At 38.6% G+C, this 19,916-nt stretch overlaps 1 protein-coding gene across 1 annotated transcript in view; it reads left to right on the forward strand.

Annotated features, from left to right (window-relative positions):
* KCNIP1 (potassium voltage-gated channel interacting protein 1) overlaps window positions 1-19,916 on the forward strand; it is a 1,655,018-nt gene that overhangs the window by 459,651 nt on the left and 1,175,451 nt on the right. Inside the window, exon 2 of the mRNA XM_086931430.1 lies at window positions 7,107-7,151. Within this exon, the coding sequence (XP_086787556.1) occupies window positions 7,107-7,151 (45 nt within the window). The remainder of the gene's footprint in view (window positions 1-7,106; window positions 7,152-19,916) is intronic.

Raw genomic sequence — 19,916 nt, forward strand, 5'->3', positions numbered from 1 at the left:
CTTTAGACATGAAACTGGATATTCCTATCTGCTACCAATTTAAATTTATCACTTATTAAATGTAATAAGTTAAACCAATGTTATCCTATGGGAGAAGCAGGCCTTGCAGTGGTGAAAAGCAGGATTAAGAAATGTTCACTACCAGAACATGTAACAGTTAAAAGTACATGTCCAGGTTTTTAAATACAATGCACCTTACCCTATAGAAGGCCTGGCAGAAGGTATATTTTGTCAGCCTGAAATAGCAGTTTACAACTGCACATATAGGCTGCAAAGAGAGTCGTGACACATGTTTAAAGGCTACTTAAGTGGGTGACACAATCAGTGCTGCAGGCCCACTAGTAGGATTTAATTTGCAGATCCAGTGTAAATATACCACCACTTTACTAGGGCTTTACAAGTAAATTATAAGTCCAAGTTTTTAAAATGGGTAATATATAAAGGTATTGTGAATGTAATGGCTCTAAATATATTCACATGCTCAATTCTGATCAGACTGGAATTAGAATGGTAAATTTGCCCCCTCCAATGTAGGCACTTTCATCAATATTTGTTAGACTGGAGTTAGAATAACTCTGTGTATGCTCTTTGCTAAAAAAGAATTTCAGCGTAGATCTTGATTTCTAGCTCATACCCCTGCCCCAGTGTATGCACTTTCCCCTATGTTTTTAGTACTAGAGTTAGACTATTACATTTAAAGTACCACCTCCCCAATGTTTGTTAGTATGTTAGACTGGAGGTACTCTTGCAATTGTGCGCCACTGCCCCCAAATGTATATACTAACCTTACCTCTGTTGGATTTGAGTTATAAGAGTAAATTTAACCTTCCCACCCTGATGTCTACAGTTTCTTTAAGGTTTGTTAGACTGGAGATAATATAGTAATCTGAGCCACCTTCCTCTCAATGTATGCCCTTTCTGCATTCATTGTTGGACCGTAGTTAGAACAGTAAATAGTAGGACAGTAAATCTGACCTTCCTTGGTTAGCAATTTTCGTAATATTTGTTGTACTGGGTTTAGTTTAGTATATTTGACCCACCCCCATTATTGCATTTTCCCTCACTTTTGTTAGAATGTAGTTATAGTGGTTTGATTCTCCCCCATGGTGTATTATTTTTCACAATATTTCTACTAATATAGGTGCTGGTGATGCTTTTAAATTGATTCTTCTTTTGTAACCATTTTAGATTGAGCTGTTTTTTAATTCAATTTTTTGTGAAATATTTGAGGGTATTTTATTTAAAAGTGTACAATCTTTAATTAATTACAATTAACTCATGTTGAGTTCTCCAGGCCTTGCCTAAGTCCCCCGCTAGCCACAGTTGCCTGATGGGCCAGGTATGAACCGGGCAGTGGGAGGCAGGAGCAAAACAAAAGATGGACTGAGGGAGTGTCTATGTTGGCATGTACAGGCTTATGGACTTGTTGGAAGGAGTACAAATCCCTTACCCTCCCAGGGAAGCCCGATGTGGTAACAAAACTTCTAGGGGGCCTTTTCACCTTTTTCTTGGCCTTCTTAGCAACTTTTCAACCCCAGGACACCCATGTTAGTTTGGGCCATGGGACATTAGCGCGGTCAGTGGATGGCAGGTGCAGGAAGGCTGGTGTGGTGGCCACTCCTAAGGCAGCCAAATTACGGCGGGCGGCATGCTGCCCTAAGCAGTGTTTTGATGCCGCAAGCTCCAGTACTGGTGCTGGTGGTAGTGCTTCTTAGGGTAGCCAGGCCGTGGCAAGACTCCAGGTTCCACTTGCTCCTTCCTCTACATCTCTCAGCATCAGTGTATATGTCCTAATTTGTGATCAATGATCCTTCGCACTCTTTGTGAGTGTTCTCAGGCAGAGCCTTTGTGATGTACAAGTGTGGTAGGTGATAATTCCTCCCTCTCATCAAGTCAGAGAAGGCCCAGCCTGCCAAAACATAATATTCTATGTCTCACTGTCTCGGACCAATACACAAAGACCAATTACCAGATACACCTAGTCATGTGACCAAGGATACAGGCAGCAGACACCAACTGAGTATTACAATAAAATGCCAACTTTCTAAAAGTGGAAACAACGAAGGGCTGGCTCGAATCAGTAAGGCTGAGCCAAATACTTAACCAACAAAATAGGGATGCCAGTACTGATATACATAATTTCAAAAAAACAATAACCACCAGAAACCTGAGCAAAGGATCAGAAATGGGGATTACTATTTAATAGTATTTTATTCAAAATATTTCCAACATATATCTCGACTTTTTATTCTTTTTACACGAGAAATTTCTCATGTAAAAAGAATCAAAAGTTGAGATAGATGTTGCAAATATTTCGAATAAAATACTATTAAATAGTAATCCCCATTTCTGATCCTTTGCTCAGGTTTCTGGTGGGTATTGTTTTTTTGAAATTATGTATATCAGTACTGGCATCCCTATTTTGTTGGTTAAACTTTCTAAAAGTGGCATTTTCAGAATTGTGGTTTAAAATCTAACTTAACCATTAAAGAGGGTATTAAATTACAGTTCTTTAGACATGAAACTGGATATTCCTATCTGCTACCAATTTAAATTTATCACTTATTAAATGTAATAAGTTAAACCAATGTTATCCTATGGGAGAAGCAGGCCTTGCAGTGGTGAAAAGCAGGATTAAGAAATGTTCACTACCAGAACATGTAACAGTTAAAAGTACATGTCCAGGTTTTTAAATACAATGCACCTTACCCTATAGAAGGCCTGGCAGAAGGTATATTTTGTCAGCCTGAAATAGCAGTTTACAACTGCACATATAGGCTGCAAAGAGAGTCGTGACACATGTTTAAAGGCTACTTAAGTGGGTGACACAATCAGTGCTGCAGGCCCACTAGTAGGATTTAATTTGCAGATCCAGTGTAAATATACCACCACTTTACTAGGGCTTTACAAGTAAATTATAAGTCCAAGTTTTTAAAATGGGTAATATATAAAGGTATTGTGAATGTAATGGCTCTAAATATATTCACATGCTCAATTCTGATCAGACTGGAATTAGAATGGTAAATTTGCCCCCTCCAATGTAGGCACTTTCATCAATATTTGTTAGACTGGAGTTAGAATAACTCTGTGTATGCTCTTTGCTAAAAAAGAATTTCAGCGTAGATCTTGATTTCTAGCTCATACCCCTGCCCCAGTGTATGCACTTTCCCCTATGTTTTTAGTACTAGAGTTAGACTATTACATTTAAAGTACCACCTCCCCAATGTTTGTTAGTATGTTAGACTGGAGGTACTCTTGCAATTGTGCGCCACTGCCCCCAAATGTATATACTAACCTTACCTCTGTTGGATTTGAGTTATAAGAGTAAATTTAACCTTCCCACCCTGATGTCTACAGTTTCTTTAAGGTTTGTTAGACTGGAGATAATATAGTAATCTGAGCCACCTTCCTCTCAATGTATGCCCTTTCTGCATTCATTGTTGGACCGTAGTTAGAACAGTAAATAGTAGGACAGTAAATCTGACCTTCCTTGGTTTGCAATTTTCGTAATATTTGTTGTACTGGGTTTAGTTTAGTATATTTGACCCACCCCCATTATTGCATTTTCCCTCACTTTTGTTAGAATGTAGTTATAGTGGTTTGATTCTCCCCCATGGTGTATTATTTTTCACAATATTTCTACTAATATAGGTGCTGGTGATGCTTTTAAATTGATTCTTCTTTTGTAACCATTTTAGATTGAGCTGTTTTTTAATTCAATTTTTTGTGAAATATTTGAGGGTATTTTATTTAAAAGTGTACAATCTTTAATTAATTACAATTCTTGTAAGTTATGCTTTCATTTAAAACAATTTTTTATATTGTTCTTTGTTTTTAGTATTTGGGTTGCAGTACTTTTTTAAATTATGCTTTAATGTTTTACTACATAAATAATATAATATTTAGTAAACATGTATTGTATTAATGTTTTAAAATGTTACTTTAGTGCTTTAATATGAAAAATGTTTACAAGTTATTTTAAATGGTATTTTTTATACATGAGCATGCTGAGTTCTCATGTATTTGCAATAATTTTATTTTTAAGAATCATGTTTATTAGGTATACGTTATTTTAAATTCATAATTTAATATTATCTTGTTGAATATTAAGTTATTTTAAAGTTGCATATATTTGTATGAGTTAATGTTTTAAATGTATTCAATTCGTGTTTACATTGTAATGTTAAGTTTTTTGAAGATGTATTATACTTAAAAATAAAAATACATTTAAATACATATGCTTGATTGTGTAGTGTAATGACAATATTCTTTTAGCCTATATTCTGGTACTTTTCTTTATATCTCTTTCAAGTCTATAGTTTGGATGTAATATTTTCTTTAAGATATATTTGTCTCTGGACATTTTGGTGGTCAATATTGGGGCATACAAAGCAGCCAATGGGCCATTAACCATAAGTCCCCACCACTCCATTGCCTCCACATAAAGTTTCCTACTGCATTTGTTCACATTTATAGGTCCCGGTGGATAATGGACGCTGTTGCTTCCTTACTTACAACAATACAAGAGTTATATTCTTAAACTTGGCTTAATGTAACAAATTGGTTGATAGTCGTACAGGTAGAAATGCAAGGAAACGTTTTTCTGTAGCTTTCATTGTGAAAGCACATTATGAAAGCCTCAAGAAGAAACAGATAGTGCATAATCACATCTAGTTCCAATGACCATTGCCTTCCCCCTCTAGAGACCTACCCTCTGAACTTCAGTAGGCCTAATAATTAATTTAAATGTACTTCAATTATAATAGCTCGGCATGTCTGACACCATACAAAAAGAGCAAGTGCAATTTATGTATAGACACCATGTTTCCTTGAGTGACTGGTTTAGATGACATTCCATTAACCAGTATTACTCTGAATGCTTATAAAATATTAATGCTGGCTGAATTGTCAGAGAAAGCATCAAGCTTGACATTCAACACACAAGTTTATTTTGGATCAATGGTAGTAATGCTTTATTTTGGGAGAGCATGTACTTCCCACTTCCATACATTCCCATCTCAAAACCAGAGTAAAGATTTTTGGGGCTTCATCCAGTACAACCATCAAAATGACAGAACTACTAGAATTTCCGTATCTTTCATAAAATGTAAAGCAAAGTTAGCTGTACGTGTTGGCTTAAGTAGTTGCCTTTGAAGATATGCGGACAAACATTTATAATAAGTTGTGGTTCTTTAATGTATCCCAGTAAGTGTATAAAATGTAAAACACTCTGAGAATAAGGGAGGCATTTTCTTTAGTATGATGTCTAAAAAGTCAAAGGAGGATATCCACAAAAGACTCATTTGCAAAATGATATTGAGTTACATTTTTCCTACTGTTTTGCTGTAATATGTAGCATTTTAAACAATGTGCATGAGAGTAGAGGCAATGAAATATTCCTACTTCAACAGAAAAAAATAATATTCCACTGTGCCGTTTAAAACCTTATTTCCAAATACCACTCTACTAATTTTAACATGAGACTTTTAAAAATCTAGAAGACTCTGTCGCAGTGGAAGGAATCCAGCTGACAACTTTGTGATGACAGTTGTCCCTGCATTAATCCTCCATTCTTATAGTACTACATAGAAGCAATACTTTACAGATCTACTACTTGCGGAAGCATTTCGTGCATTACAGGTTTTCTAATTTCACAATTCGTCTTAATATATATTCCATATTTCCCTTTACTTTTGTTGTTTTTATATCTACAACATTTTACATATAGAATTTTTCATATTTTATACATTCACCAGGACAACAATACAATACAGGTGAACAACACCATGAAAGCACACAAAATACAAACTATCACTCATATTCATTATGTGTCTACAGCCAGAAATACCGGGATTGGGCGAGTTTCCTGGATCTTTGGCCACTACTGTATTTCTGAAGATGCCTGTACATTGGAATGACATTCTTTCCAGAACGGACAAAGGGTACATATGTTTTTCATTTAACATGGTGTTAGATTTATGGGGAGGGTGGTCTATAGCAGAATGTAGTAACAGTAGAGTCTCTTGCTGCCTTTGTTTATAAAAGCACATTATTTATTTCCCGAACAAAAGTAAAAGACATTCATCATATCAGAAGATCATGTACTAAGTGCTAGAAATGTTTTATCAAACAATAATTTACAACATTCATGAAAGCATAGGATTTTCTTTTATCAGGCAGAAGCTGTCGGAAGTCAGTAGCATTAAAGCAGCAGCATTATGCTTGGAATATTTCAAAAGGGTAACTGCAAGCAAGGGGTATCAACACATATACATATTTTCTCAGAATCAATCTGAGGACACTTCAAGATTTTAAATAAATCAGTTACTGAACTAGCTACTTTTTGTTGCTTTTCAGAAAAGGTCAGTTTCTAACAGGCAATTAACATAACTAGAAAAGGACAGTTTGGAAAATCCAAGCTGTATGAAGTGAAATAGTTTACCATATTACCAATCAATACCTAATTCAGAATAGGTTTTGGCAAAAATTAAAGGGTACAGGGAGAAAGAATAAAAGATGGATGAACACAGGAGTTAAAAAAATACAAACGTTTAGCCTTGACATAAAGTTTCTGTCTCTTAAAGAAGAGTACATTAGGGGCTGCATTAGCACCATGACATCACTTGATTTTTGAACTCAGAATCAGAATGTTACTTCTAATTGAGCTTAGTATTCCATTAGTATTGCATAGGGAACTCTAATAAGGAAAAAAATAATTATGCTTCTTTCAAATAATCAAAATGCTGTGATAATTGACATTGAAATAGTGATGACCACTTTGAAGTTTGATATTTTTAATGCCTCACTCGAAAAACGTGCATTTTGTGGCACATTTGGCAAATAAATTGTAAGACAAAGCTACTCATTGGCCATCACTACTTTTGACGCCTCCTGGAATAATGAATGATTTGCAGGGAGCCATAGTGAATATTGGTGGATGTGATGTTTTATTGTCTGGATGATATTGTTTTAGGATAATTAACATGAGCTGATGTACACCAGCCCCTTTCCTATGTGCCACGGGACATTTGACAACTGGGCTATTTTGGAATATTGGTCCATGTTTTTGTTACATGTCAGTATTTTCTACATTGTTTCTTTTGCAGGTCAACTCTATGTAATGGACTACATCCCTCGCAAAATTAAGTCAGGTATTGGATTTTAGTCTTTCTGATTTGCTGGTTCATACATAAGCATCCAGATCACCTGATGCATACAGATTTCATTTACATTTCTTTCTAAGATTTGAAATAAAAATTATAATTTTTCTCATTTTTTGGCACAGGCAAATATGATATTTTCTTTTAATTGATCATCATTTTCCAAAGGTCAGAATTTTACTGTATTTGGCTCAATCATTTGCATGTTTTTAATGCTTTAGCGAAGCACAAATTTAAAGTAGACTGAATTATGTCAAATACCTATGGTTTCATCGAAATAACAGTAGTTTCTGATAGTTTTGATTTTTCAGTCATAACAAATACTGCCACATAGGATCAGCAGGCAGTCAGTTACTACATCATTGCTGAAAAGTGTATGCAGCCTCTGCATTGAAACTTGAAAAATTATTTGTTTCACATTTTCCATTTTTCTTTACTGTGCTTTTATGACTTGAAGAATAGCCTCTTAAAACTAGTATTCCCACCGTCTACCTTTGACTTTTCTACCATTAAAGATCCTGGTTGTCAGGTTGCAATGTCTCATGGGCTAGAAGTTTTGGTTAAGAAGGAGCTGTTACTGTAAGACAGTTTACTAATTACACTGTATGCCCATTCAACACATTTTAATGTAAAGATTATGAAAGGTCCACAGAGAATCTTACTGATAGAATTAGTTTTATAGTTTTATGTTATTCTAAATATGACAGAATGAAACGGACGCCATGTACTTACACATAATGTGTTCCTGTGCAGTTGGGATTAGGCCCAAGAAAATCCCTTCTTCAAACAATGGGACAAAAATTAACACATTCCATATTAGACAACAGGCTGCACACTTGGTTAGATGCCTCACCACTCCATCTGTTCTCATCTTCTTATTGGCAGTCCTGTCGCTGAGACATTCGGATAATGATTTCAACATTTTTCTATTGCAAGATTGGTGAGAGATGGTACTAGTGAATCCCATGACCTTGGACTAAATGTGGACAGTGACGGACTGTAATGAAGCAGGGATGCTACAAAAAACCTCAGAAGACTTGTTGACTAGGGTCCTGTGCTGAAAGCAATTTAAACATGCAAACATCAGGTATTGTTAGAAGCATTACATGTTTACAAGATGGATTCGTATTGGCATATAATAATATGCCATTTATGAAATTACATCAGCAGTTTTAGCTGATCGAAGTAAAAAGGAATGCTAGTGAGAATGTGACTGCAACTATATTAGGGAAATCATGCTCTTTACTTTCTGCACCACTTCACCAACAACTTTAAGGCACAGTGTTTATAATGTATTCCTACAGTAATCAGGTTCCTTGATTAAGAAAGTAAATCTAAAGCCACCTTCTGCCTAGATGTACTGCTGGGGCTTAAATTTACTATTTGATCAGACATGTTTATAGATATATTCATTCAATCAGTGTTTTGAAATCTGTAAATGTAGCCATTTGGCTACTTCGGAGCACTGAGAATGGCATAAGTGAAATATGTAGAAAAGAAATGTCCAATGTTCTACAGCCGCAACCCCCAATCCATGTACAGTTCAATTGAAAGCAAGACTTAAAAGTTCAGTTTTTTAAACCTTTATAAATAACTTTTTGATTTGGTTTGAATATCAGATTAGGGTTGAATGTGTCCCACAGTGTAGGTCTAATCTTTTTGAAAGAACCTCTGTTACTAAGAGAGAAACACTGAATAGACGTTCCATGTTGTTGGGTAGTTATTGTGCAATTTTTCCAAATTCTCTGGGCAATTGCCCTACTATTATAGCATAATACAACAGAATAGTTATGAATTTGCCTTGAGGAGCTAAGGAAATTTATTTAACATTTATAACACCCCATTTGCCATGCATTTACTTTTATTTTTTTGTTATGCATCTAATCACATTACTGTTAAATATGTATTCTCTGTTTATATAACTGTTGCTGCTCATTGTTCTAAATGTAGACAGAGTTGCATTGAACAATGTTGTGAACATATTCAAATATTTTGAAATAATGTTCTGTAATTGTGTTTGTGTCAGTCATACCTGATTACACACGGAGAACTCTTCATAAAGTCTTCTGAATTACTGGACTGATTCACCAAAGGAAAACATGTAAAATGACTTGTAGATGAGTAAGTGAAATGTGCTTGATAAACAAATGTAAGTAATAGTGCATTCTCTATGTGTACAATTGCAGTACTAATGTGCATCTTTTTTACACGTAAAATAAGACACCCAGAAGGAATTAAATTCCAAAGCAAGTACCACGAGTTGTACACTGGAAGCAAGCCCTCCCTCTAAGCAAACGTACTCCTGCTACAAAGCAGGGTATGTAAAGACACATATGAATATGGGCTAATTTATCAAAATATTTTTCCCATTCTGTGTCTATGGTAAAATGTATTCATACATAAGAGCTTGAATGTGGTTAATCAATTCTCGAATTTGAAATAGACTATCATAAGAAAAAAAGGCACCATGGCAACTGCACTAAAAAATATTTTTCAATTTGTGCCTCATCATGTGAAAATTTCCCTGAGCAAGTCTTCAGGCAGATCCTTTAGTCAAAATGCTTGCTATGTATGAAAAACATACGTGCCTCAGCAGCATGCACCATAAAAAGAATCTATAATTTACACATGCAAATCAATTAAATGTAAGTGGGTATGCCTAGCACACGCATTGAATGAGCTACTCAATTTTGTAGGAACCTTCCTTTGTGAATCATCCCATATGTTGTCAGTAGTCCAACACCCAATGACTGTCTGCTTTTAAATACATATGTTTCATGTGCCACAGAAAAAAGCCACTAATATAGGTACATAAGTATGAATATCTTTATGTTCATGTATGATATTATTGCGAATACATGAAGCTTCCTGCATGATGTCATTGTTACAAAGTGTTGTTATACGTCCGGACACTATGTGTGTTTACATTTTGGAACATTCTCGCCCAAATCAAATATGTGTTAGCTTTTGTGATGCACATTCAGTGCCCAGAAAGAGGTGTTCTATGCTTACTACCAACTGAGCTGTGAAACATGTATCATAATAATGATATTGTACCGTCAAGTAGGTACACAATCAAGTGCTATGTGATTAATATATAACAATATAATGAATTATTTTATGAATTTCATAGCATTCATAATATACATAATTTATGCTTGCTATTAGTTCATGTACATGACTTATAAAAGTATGTGACTGCCACGATCAGGAGAATAAATAGTTTCTCATAATGTACACATATCTGTTAATAATGACACTCCTCGCGTGCCAAATCCAGCTAAACCCCTAATGTGATAAATAATCAACCATGAATTCCTACCTAATTGTATGACTGGTTGGTAATTTGTAGGATCGGTAATAATGCTGAACCATCATGACTACTCCTTATCTTTTGAAAGACCTTTTAATAATTTTAAGTGTATTAATTTATCTATCTAGATTTATTAAAGTTAGCTATATTTCCCCATTGAGACAGCGATTTTGATGTAAAGGTGTTTTTCCCAAGTACATTTAAAGAAAAAAAAATGGAAATGGTCCAGTTATGCAACTGTCATGCCTAATAAATCCCTGACCCCAGAAAGTTGGGACGGTGAGACGAGAGTGTACATATATTGGATCTACACTGTTACCAGTGGTGGATCGCAGAGGGAGTGCTGCTGGGCGGGGCAGGGGAGGGGCAGGGTGGGTGGGGTAGTGGAGTCAGACATACCATGGCCAGGAGTAAAGTAAATATATAAATAAAACTATTAACCTTGCACTTTCTGTATCGCCGAGTTGGCGATGCAGCGAGCGCAAGGTATGTTGGTTCGGGCCAGCCACACTTCCTGTAGCCCCTCACAGCATAAACAATTTTTTTGATGGTAGTCTGTCCCTTCTAGGGGCACCACCAGGCTCCACAAATTGTAAGTTAAAAACCTTTGAAAGGGCTTTATTGGCAGGATAAGTGAATAATAAATAAGCGGTTCCTGCTGCTCATTAATTATTCATATTGAAAACTATATTTTTGGGTGCCAAAGGACCCACCCAGGGCATCCACACCTTTTTATTTTATTAAAGTTTAGGAGCTGTTGGGGGGGGCATGGTCCCCATGATCCCTTGTAGGATCCAGCCACTTTAGTTATTGGCGGGTGCCCACTCGGGGCACACACTATATTTTCATTGTTTGGGACCCCAAGGGGAGCTCCAAAGCACCAGTGGGTCTAAGCCAGCTTCGCAGCTAGCACCTATAGTAGTGATGGCAGGACCCAGCTCCATTACGTTGCTCCCGCCCACAAAGTTGGGTTCCCTGGCTGGAAGAGTGTGAACAGGGTCCTGGGATAGGGTCCCCTAGAGACTGCGATCAAGCTTGGGGAATAGGATCCCTGCAGTCAGTCTTCAGGAAGGGGGGTCATAAGCACACCCCGCTCTCCATTATCAAAATACAGGCCAGGGGGATTGCGTCCAAGGGACTCAGAGGATTGGGGAGCATGCTGCCCACTCTGAACCCCCCCTAAATTTTAAATAGGCCCTAGGGGATGTGGTCCCCGGGGCCTCATAGAGGCTGCAGACTGAGGCCGCATTCTCCCTTCCCCTAAGTAATTTTTCTGCCCACCAGCCTAAATCCTTTTGTGAATTTGTGGTAAAATGAAAAACATATGTTTTTCTGGCCCCAAGGGGGTCCCAGAACCCTTATATCTTTTTTTAATTGATTTCCAGGACTTGGTGTTAGTCCCCTAGTCCTAAAATGGCTGCCACCACATTGATGTGATGGCAGCCAATCAGATCTTATCTGTCAGCTCTGCGGATCCTCCGTGTTGTGAAATATACAATATCTTTTAGCTTTAATTTCTCAAATACTACTGAATAGATTTAAACAAAAAAAGTGTGCTTTCTAGACCAAGTTCTAGCTTTCTTCCATTTTTGGAGTAATTACGTTCAGAAGTTTTTGTGGTATCAATGTTCAATATATCCATTGAGAAAATATTTTTTGAGACACCTCTTTTCAGCCACCACTTAATGGATCACCTCAAAAACTTTAGAGAAAGGAGAAAAGTTTTGAGAAGGTTCATCAAATGCTGCCAAGGAATAAACCAGGGGTCTCCAACCTTTTCTGCAGTAACAGCTACTAAAGCTACTAATGCTCAATGAAAATTATACAGAGCTACTAATAATATAAGAGTTTTAATACTGACCACATCATACAAGCTTGCATTTGTGGCCAATATACACAAGATTACTAACAGTGATCACATCAGTACATCAGGCCCAGTTCTCAGCAATAATTAAAAAAATGCTTTGTCAACATGGAATGCCTGTACATGACTGCAACACCCCTGGCACCAAGTTAATAATATTAGTAATACGTCCCCCAAACATCAGCACATGAGTTCTGAAAATACACACATTTTCGTCTCAAAAACACACATTTTTAACATTGGGATACGTATGAATTCAACAAAGCTATAGCTTCTAACACATTAAGCTGGGCTGCACACCGGAGAGATACTTTGGGTACCTGGATAGCTATCAGTAACTCACAAGCTACTCGTTGGAGAACCCTGGCATAAGAAAACATGTTTTTTTTCATATGGTAACATGATCCTAACTATAACTACCCATAGGCAACCACACATTGAATTTCTGGTTTCATCAGCCTGTGCACAAAACATGTGCTTTCAATCACGTTGTCTTATTAGATTTAAGTGAGGAAATATCCACTCTATGCTCATAGTCTAGATTTGAAACTAGGTACCACTGCAATACCTTTGTACATATTTACTGCTGGTTCATTAAAGTTTTAATTCTAGCATTTTTATTAAAAAGCTTTCCTTTTTTCATACATACATATTTACAGTCTCTTTTTCACCAATCTATGCTGTTATGCTGATTACCCTTTTCTAGATGTGAGTGAAACATCTGCAACCGTATACTCAATACTGGAACATTTGGCAAATATGCCAATCTTTAAAACATATTTTACAGGAGCTGCATCGAAGAATTAAATAGGTCAATTGATACAAAAAACACAGTTCAGTTTTAAGGCAACACATACAGCTGGAAGCACATTAGAGGCCCATAGCAGGAAATCACATCAAAACGTCAAAATGTCCAGGAGGAAAATGAAGGAACCATGTGAAATTGATGTGGTTCTTGCATATACATTTTGTGATGGAAGCATCATTTCAACTGGTATGTTTGTAATAACGTAGCACTACTCAAAGCTAGGAAGTTATCCTTAATGTGCAGAAGTATACTCTTTGTGTTGTGAACGTTAACAGTGTGTATATGTTTTGACAACTATAATGTTGAGGTCAGTTTTCTTCCATCGAACTCCAGGTCTTGCATAATTATGCTTGAAGTCATGTCGCATCAAATTTTTGGTTAGTATTAGCTCTGAAAATCAACAATTTGTGCTTCTCAGATCCATAATTACGTATTATATTACAAAACTAATCTATGTCAGTCCGACAGTGAGAGGGCAGAGATAATTAGAGAATTGCACAATAGGTAGATCCCCATATATTTCTAATCACCTTCCAGATTGGGTGGTTCAGTAATATTGCAGTACTGCCACATTATAATATAGCATCATCATCAAAGCTTTATTCAAGAGTTATACTCATAAAAGCACAAACATACATTTAAAATACATCATTATAATATAGAAAAACTGTGACCGCTTACCACTAGCACACACCGTTGCTAACTCTCAAACATAAATGCAGTAAATCATTGGGCATTGGCTTGACTGATAGGTATTTCCACATTGGTGTGTGTGTCAAAAATAAACCACCTTCCTATTGCAATAACCATATTGGGGTGTTTTGCCCAGACATAAATGCCTCTCACATGTTAGGACTCCAACAAATGAAACGTAATTCGTTAGCATATTTAGCTGTTAGAATTAAAGCAAGCCTTCTTTGATTGCAATGTTTAGTTCCATAAACATTGATAATGAATAAAAATAGGAGGTTTATAAAACGGTGAACTAATTTATACTTATTTTACAAATATAAAAAGACTATTCATGCATCGCAGTTTTTATATTCAGAACTAGCACACTGGTAAAACACCAGTGAACTTGTTTGTTGGATAATAAATAGTCTTTGAAAACAACATGTGCGTCATGATCAATCTACAGTAATAATTTATGATAACTAAAGATGAATCGGAAAGGAAAAAAAAACAGAGTCAGCCTGAATAAAACATCAGTAAGAAACCCGATGCTGTGCTCAGTCTATGCCTGTTGCAAGCAAACAAAGGACTTATCTGGCTCGTCAATGTTGTGTTTCAAGCGTTTCTACGCAAGGTTAATATACAATTCTTGTAACAGAGACATATTGCTCAATTGATTATTTTTAGTATATTGGTGAATTTACAGTTCAATACACATTAATATAGCCTTATAGCTGGCCGTAGAGGGCTATACCGGCTATTAAAGGCCCTCTCCAGCGTTAAAGGCCCCGAGCCGAAGGCGAGGGACTTTAATAGCAGTATAGCCCATCTACGAAGGGCTAAAAGGCTATTAGAACATTCTTTCACTAGAGGACAGAATGTTCTAAAAAAAATAAAGAGCCTTTTGGAAGCGTGAGGGTAATGGAATCCCCTCAGGCTCCCTGAAGCCTTTGTTCGCAGCCAGAGCTGTGAACAAAGAAACATTGGAATGTTGGAGCTCCAGGCTTATACCAGCCATTATAAACCCATGAGCACTCCATTGTTTTCAATGGAGCTCCCAACATTCCAATGTTCTAATTCTGATTATTTACAAACTGGTGGGCAATTAACAGTTTACACAAAAGCAATAAGCTAAATATTTCTTTTTCATTTTAGCTGCTTTGTTCCTATGCTGAAGTGTTATAGTTCCCCATCCTCACATACCATCTGGATGGTGACTAGAAGAGCCCATGTCCTGGGTCCCCTCCTCTTCTCACGTTACATGCCTTCCCTCCGTGACATCATCGCGTCCTTCTGGTATTCATATCCTCTGTAAGCAGATGATATCGAGATCCTTTTATAATTTCCAACCTCTACACCATGACTCCAGACTCAGACCATTATTGGATGTCCCAATAACCATGGTAGAAGGCGAGACAAGGCCTGAATGTACAGAACTCTTCATAGTAACACAATAAACCTAAATACGTTTAACAGTATAAACACATTACAAATAGAAATTACAAAACACACAATACTACACAACACACTCATTCATTTATTAAATAGTAAAATGATCCGATAATCTCACAAAAACAAAACTGATACTGTGCGAGATTACCAGGCAAGAGTAAAAGCAGATGTAAGCACCATGGTCAGTAGCTAAACATCGTTCGGTATCCTTGAAATGTTCTACTGATTGCAAAGCTTTGTTGTTCATGAAGCATAGAATGTACCTAGAACTGGAAAGGTTTCAAAACAGTGCAAACAGTTTGCATTAAATAATATAAGGGTTGGAATGCCCTGATTCATCTGCCACACCAGATCAGTGCTAGAGACCACCGCACAAAGCAGATCGGAGAGAGCAACAATACAATTGGTCAAGATAAAAGCTGCTATTAAGGGGTGTTTCTGCCTCACCGAGTGAACACTGTCAATTACACTGTCAGGAAATGATTTTTGGACAGTCTGTCCATCACTGGTAAGGTATATGGGTTCAGCAATGTTCATGAACATTGGTGTCTTCCTAGGTTGAATCCCCAGCAGCCCACCTCCATCCCAGGGCGATGAGCGTGGTGGGCTCAGACTAACTTCAGGCTTTCTGTTTCATTATGGAACTCCTTGGCTGGCTGTTGCCTAGCAAGGCCTTGTGCCGTGGGCGGCAGTCCCTGCTTTTGCCGCCCGCAACCGCCGAATGTAAGTAGAGGGGGGTTTGAAACTTTCTGCGTTTTGCCGGCCTGCGGCCGCAGGTATGACCAGGGGGGAGGCCGGCGCCCCCTTAAATGAGTACAGCCCAGGGCAGGCCGCCCTCCATCCTTGCACCAGCCCCTTGCTACGCCACTGCTGGTTGGCTGTTTCATTCCTGCTGGACAGGTGGTCAACGGAAGAGGAGGCACACAGAGCCTCAGCTTGAAGACTGTGGGCAACATGCTTGCTGTACACCCTGGGTACTATTTGGTAACACATGGTGTACACAAGTCCACATTTAAAAAATACATAGTAAAGTCCTGTGCAGCCCAAGTTATATTCACAAATTTGGCAATGATCCAATGCCCAGTCATTGGCCAATGCAGTCCGGAATTTCTTTGGACCAGTCAGTCAGGCTGGTGTTACATTTCCCTCGAATCTGGCATTTAAGGAGTCTTTCCTGCTATATCTGCACGGGCTCCAGGTGACCACTCCAGAAGCAACATCTGGGAAGTACTGTGGATTCTTGCTGATCAGGAAATTTGTTGCCTTTTATGACAAGCGCTCATCCTCCATCTTGCACAATGTAATTGTTTTACAAAACTAAATGTTTGTGAAACGTTGGCGTTGTCCCCAATGGTAGGGCTACCATAATGTTTGAAATGCATTTTTACTGTTCTCATGTACTCTAATGTTCACAAAGGGCTATGTGAGTAATGGCTGCAGAGGATGTTCGTAAGCATTTCATTTAAAAATGAAAGAACACGGAGAGGTCCCCATCAACCTTGTGTCTGAGCTAACTTTAAATGAGGAGGCCAGAAGGAAACCCCCATGGGTGCAGTTTGGTCCTTATTAACAAAAAGCAGCTGCCACCAGCCACAACTTAAATGGAAGGGGTCAAGGTCCTAACTTCGAGAGCATACCAATGGAGAATTTCCTATTCTCAGGGAACACCAAAGGTGCCACTGATAGACACCATATCTGGAGTTTGTGGAACCCAGGGAAAACAAAAAATGCAGTTAAACTGTGTTAGACCCGACACCCTTGGGAGGTAGTCCTCCAAAGCGTTTGCCTTCTCCCCCCCCCACCCCCCACCCCCCCACTGTTTTGCTAAACTAGTTTTGTTGGCTTTAGGATTTTGCATACTTTACCACTATTAACCAGTGCTTGTGCTCTCTCCTTTAAGCATGGTAAAATTGGGTAATTAAATGATACTAGCAGGCCTACAGCACCTATTGTGCCACCCACTTAAGTAGGCTTTAAAACATGTCTCAGGCCTGCCACTGAAGCCTGTATGTACAGTTTTAAACTGCTCTTTTAACCTGGCAAAATAAAATGCCAGGCCTAGAACATTCCTTCTTAATGCATTTGTCACCCCTAGGGTAGGCCTCTGAACAGCGCATAGGGCAGGGTGCATTGTATTTAAAACTTCAAGCTTTAAAACTCCTAGTATTTCACATTTGTGCTTCACTATTGCAATGCCTACCTGTCCTGTAGGATAACATTGGGCTAACATTACATTTAATAATTGATACCTTTTGTTTGGGACCAGGTAGGAATGTCATTTTTAGTATTTGAGGAATTGTAATTAAAAAAAAAATTTTAAGGATGAATTCGGATTTTAGGTCGCAATTCTGGAAAACCCTTTTTTAGAAAGTTGCTGCACAAACAAATGATGGACGGAATGCTGAACAAATCAAACTTTCACCATGTTGTGTAGTTTCCACTAATCAGTAGGAACTGCGTGTTTGTGGACGACAAACTTAGTATGGTGCCAGACTGATCCCATGCACCCGACAGGATATGTTGCACCTGGAACTAGCTAGCTCACAGTGCCACAATTAGCCCCCAAAAACTAAGACAGAGAGCGAACAGCTCTGGTAACTACAGAAAAAGACATCCCTGTTCCCTCAGGAACCGTGGTGACAGATCTACAGCATTTCACTCAGTCACTTTTGCTCTCCTTCTCTCAGAGAAATGTAGAAAGAATACCCAAAGGGGTGTTTTACATATTTATTGGACCAAAGTCATGCTTGTATAGAAAATATGTGCTGGATTGATTAATAGACAGAAGCAGACAAACGTTATAATGTGTGTCAAAACAATTAATAAAAAAACAGTTCAACTATCTTGTTGTGTCAACTTATATATGCATACAAATACAATATTATAAGAATCTAGCGTACTCACATGATGCAAACCCTTACCTACCTGTCTATGATGCCAATGTATGGTCTGCCAAGAAACCCCTTTCTGGCAGATCTAACCTCTTTACCTTGTGCTGCAGCACTTTTTGCCCTAAGTGGGATAAGTATGCCCAGACTTGGTTCCCCTTACTGTGCCACTGGATTCAAGCTAACCTGGCTGATGAGGGGTGACACCCCAAAACCAGTCCCAGGATGCTTGTTTCCGATCCAGAGAGGGCCCGGCTTGACAGTTCCGGCTAGACTGTTCCCATGAGGAGAAGGTCAATACTGATTTGCATATGGCTGGGTCCAAACTGGGGTCGCGTAGTGAGCAAAAGAAATGTAAATTGGTACTTGTATAGCGCACTACTCACCCGCAAGGGTCTCAAGGCGCTTGTACGAATACCGCTGTGGAACCCATCCTGGCTTTCCCTGTGAGGCGTCCACTCCTGGGCACCCCCAAGGTGGAGGACAGGCATCCTTAGCGTTGGGGAGGCTGTTGTGGAGATTAAGCAAGCTATTGCCCAGAGTTGCAGAGTGGGACTCCATGATTGGAATAGGCACCGAGGCGAGAATTATCAGGTCCGTGGAATTTTTGGGCCCAAGACCCGCCGAGGCGGGGAATTGAACCCTGGTCCCGGGCTAGACCTCTGCATCAGGGCCTGCCGCTCTAATCATTGAGCCACACCTCTCCACGATTGATGGATTTAACCCAGATCTCTTCACTGGGGGTGAATGTTGGTTTTATTCAGCATTCTGTCCATCATTTGTTGCATCAGCACTTTTTGCCCTAAGTGGGATGGGTATGCCGCGACTTGAGTCCCTTGCTCGCTGGATTCAAGCTACCGTGGCTGATGAGGGGTCATACCCCGAAACCAGTCCCAGGATGCTTGTTACTGGTCCAGGGAGGACCCTACTTTGCAGTTGGGGCTGGACTGTTGCCCTGAGGAGCAGGGTCAAGACTGATTTGCATATGGCTGGGCCCAAATTGGGGTGGCATAGTGAGCAAAAGAACGATGGATTGAACCCATATCTCTTGACTGAGGGTGAATGTTTGATTTATTCAGCATTCTATCCATCATTTGTTACCACAGCATTTTCGGAAATTTTTAGTAAAACTTTTAGCATGTTGACATTTTCTTATACTAACCATTTGGTGCCTGCAGCCTGTTTCCTGGGTCGCATGACTAGGTGTAGTTGCCACTTTTCCTTAGTGTATTTCTCTCAGACAGCCACTGTTAGAAATGGGATTTCTGGTTGGCTCTGGCATGCACCTAAGCCAGGCAGAAACCACCACTGTAGTCAGGGCAAGGAAGTTACACACCGAAGATAACTCCTGATCACCCCCTTGGTAGCTTGCCACGAGCAGTCAGGCTTATCCCAGGGGCAATGTGTAAAATGTTTGCGCAACACACACACACAGCAGCAACACACTAGGCACACCACAAAAGAATCTCCACTCAAGGTTATATAAAAAAAGCCTTTGTATTATCCAAAACTCATTAGAATCACAATCACACATATACACTATGCCAACTGGCACTAGGCAATATTCGCAAGGTATTATATACAGGACTAGGCCAAAAGGGCCACGGTCAGAACCATCAGAATGCAGGTAGTAAATATAAAACACAACCAGTAACTGCTAGTACCATAATGACCTCAGCATTATCACATTAGCAATAGACACCATCCTAAAATATCTTAGCATGACATTAGGCATAAACACATTAGGCCCTAACCTCAT

Source organism: Lissotriton vulgaris, chromosome 7, assembly GCF_964263255.1.
Source record: "Lissotriton vulgaris chromosome 7, aLisVul1.2, whole genome shotgun sequence".
Taxonomy (NCBI): domain Eukaryota; kingdom Metazoa; phylum Chordata; class Amphibia; order Caudata; family Salamandridae; genus Lissotriton; species Lissotriton vulgaris.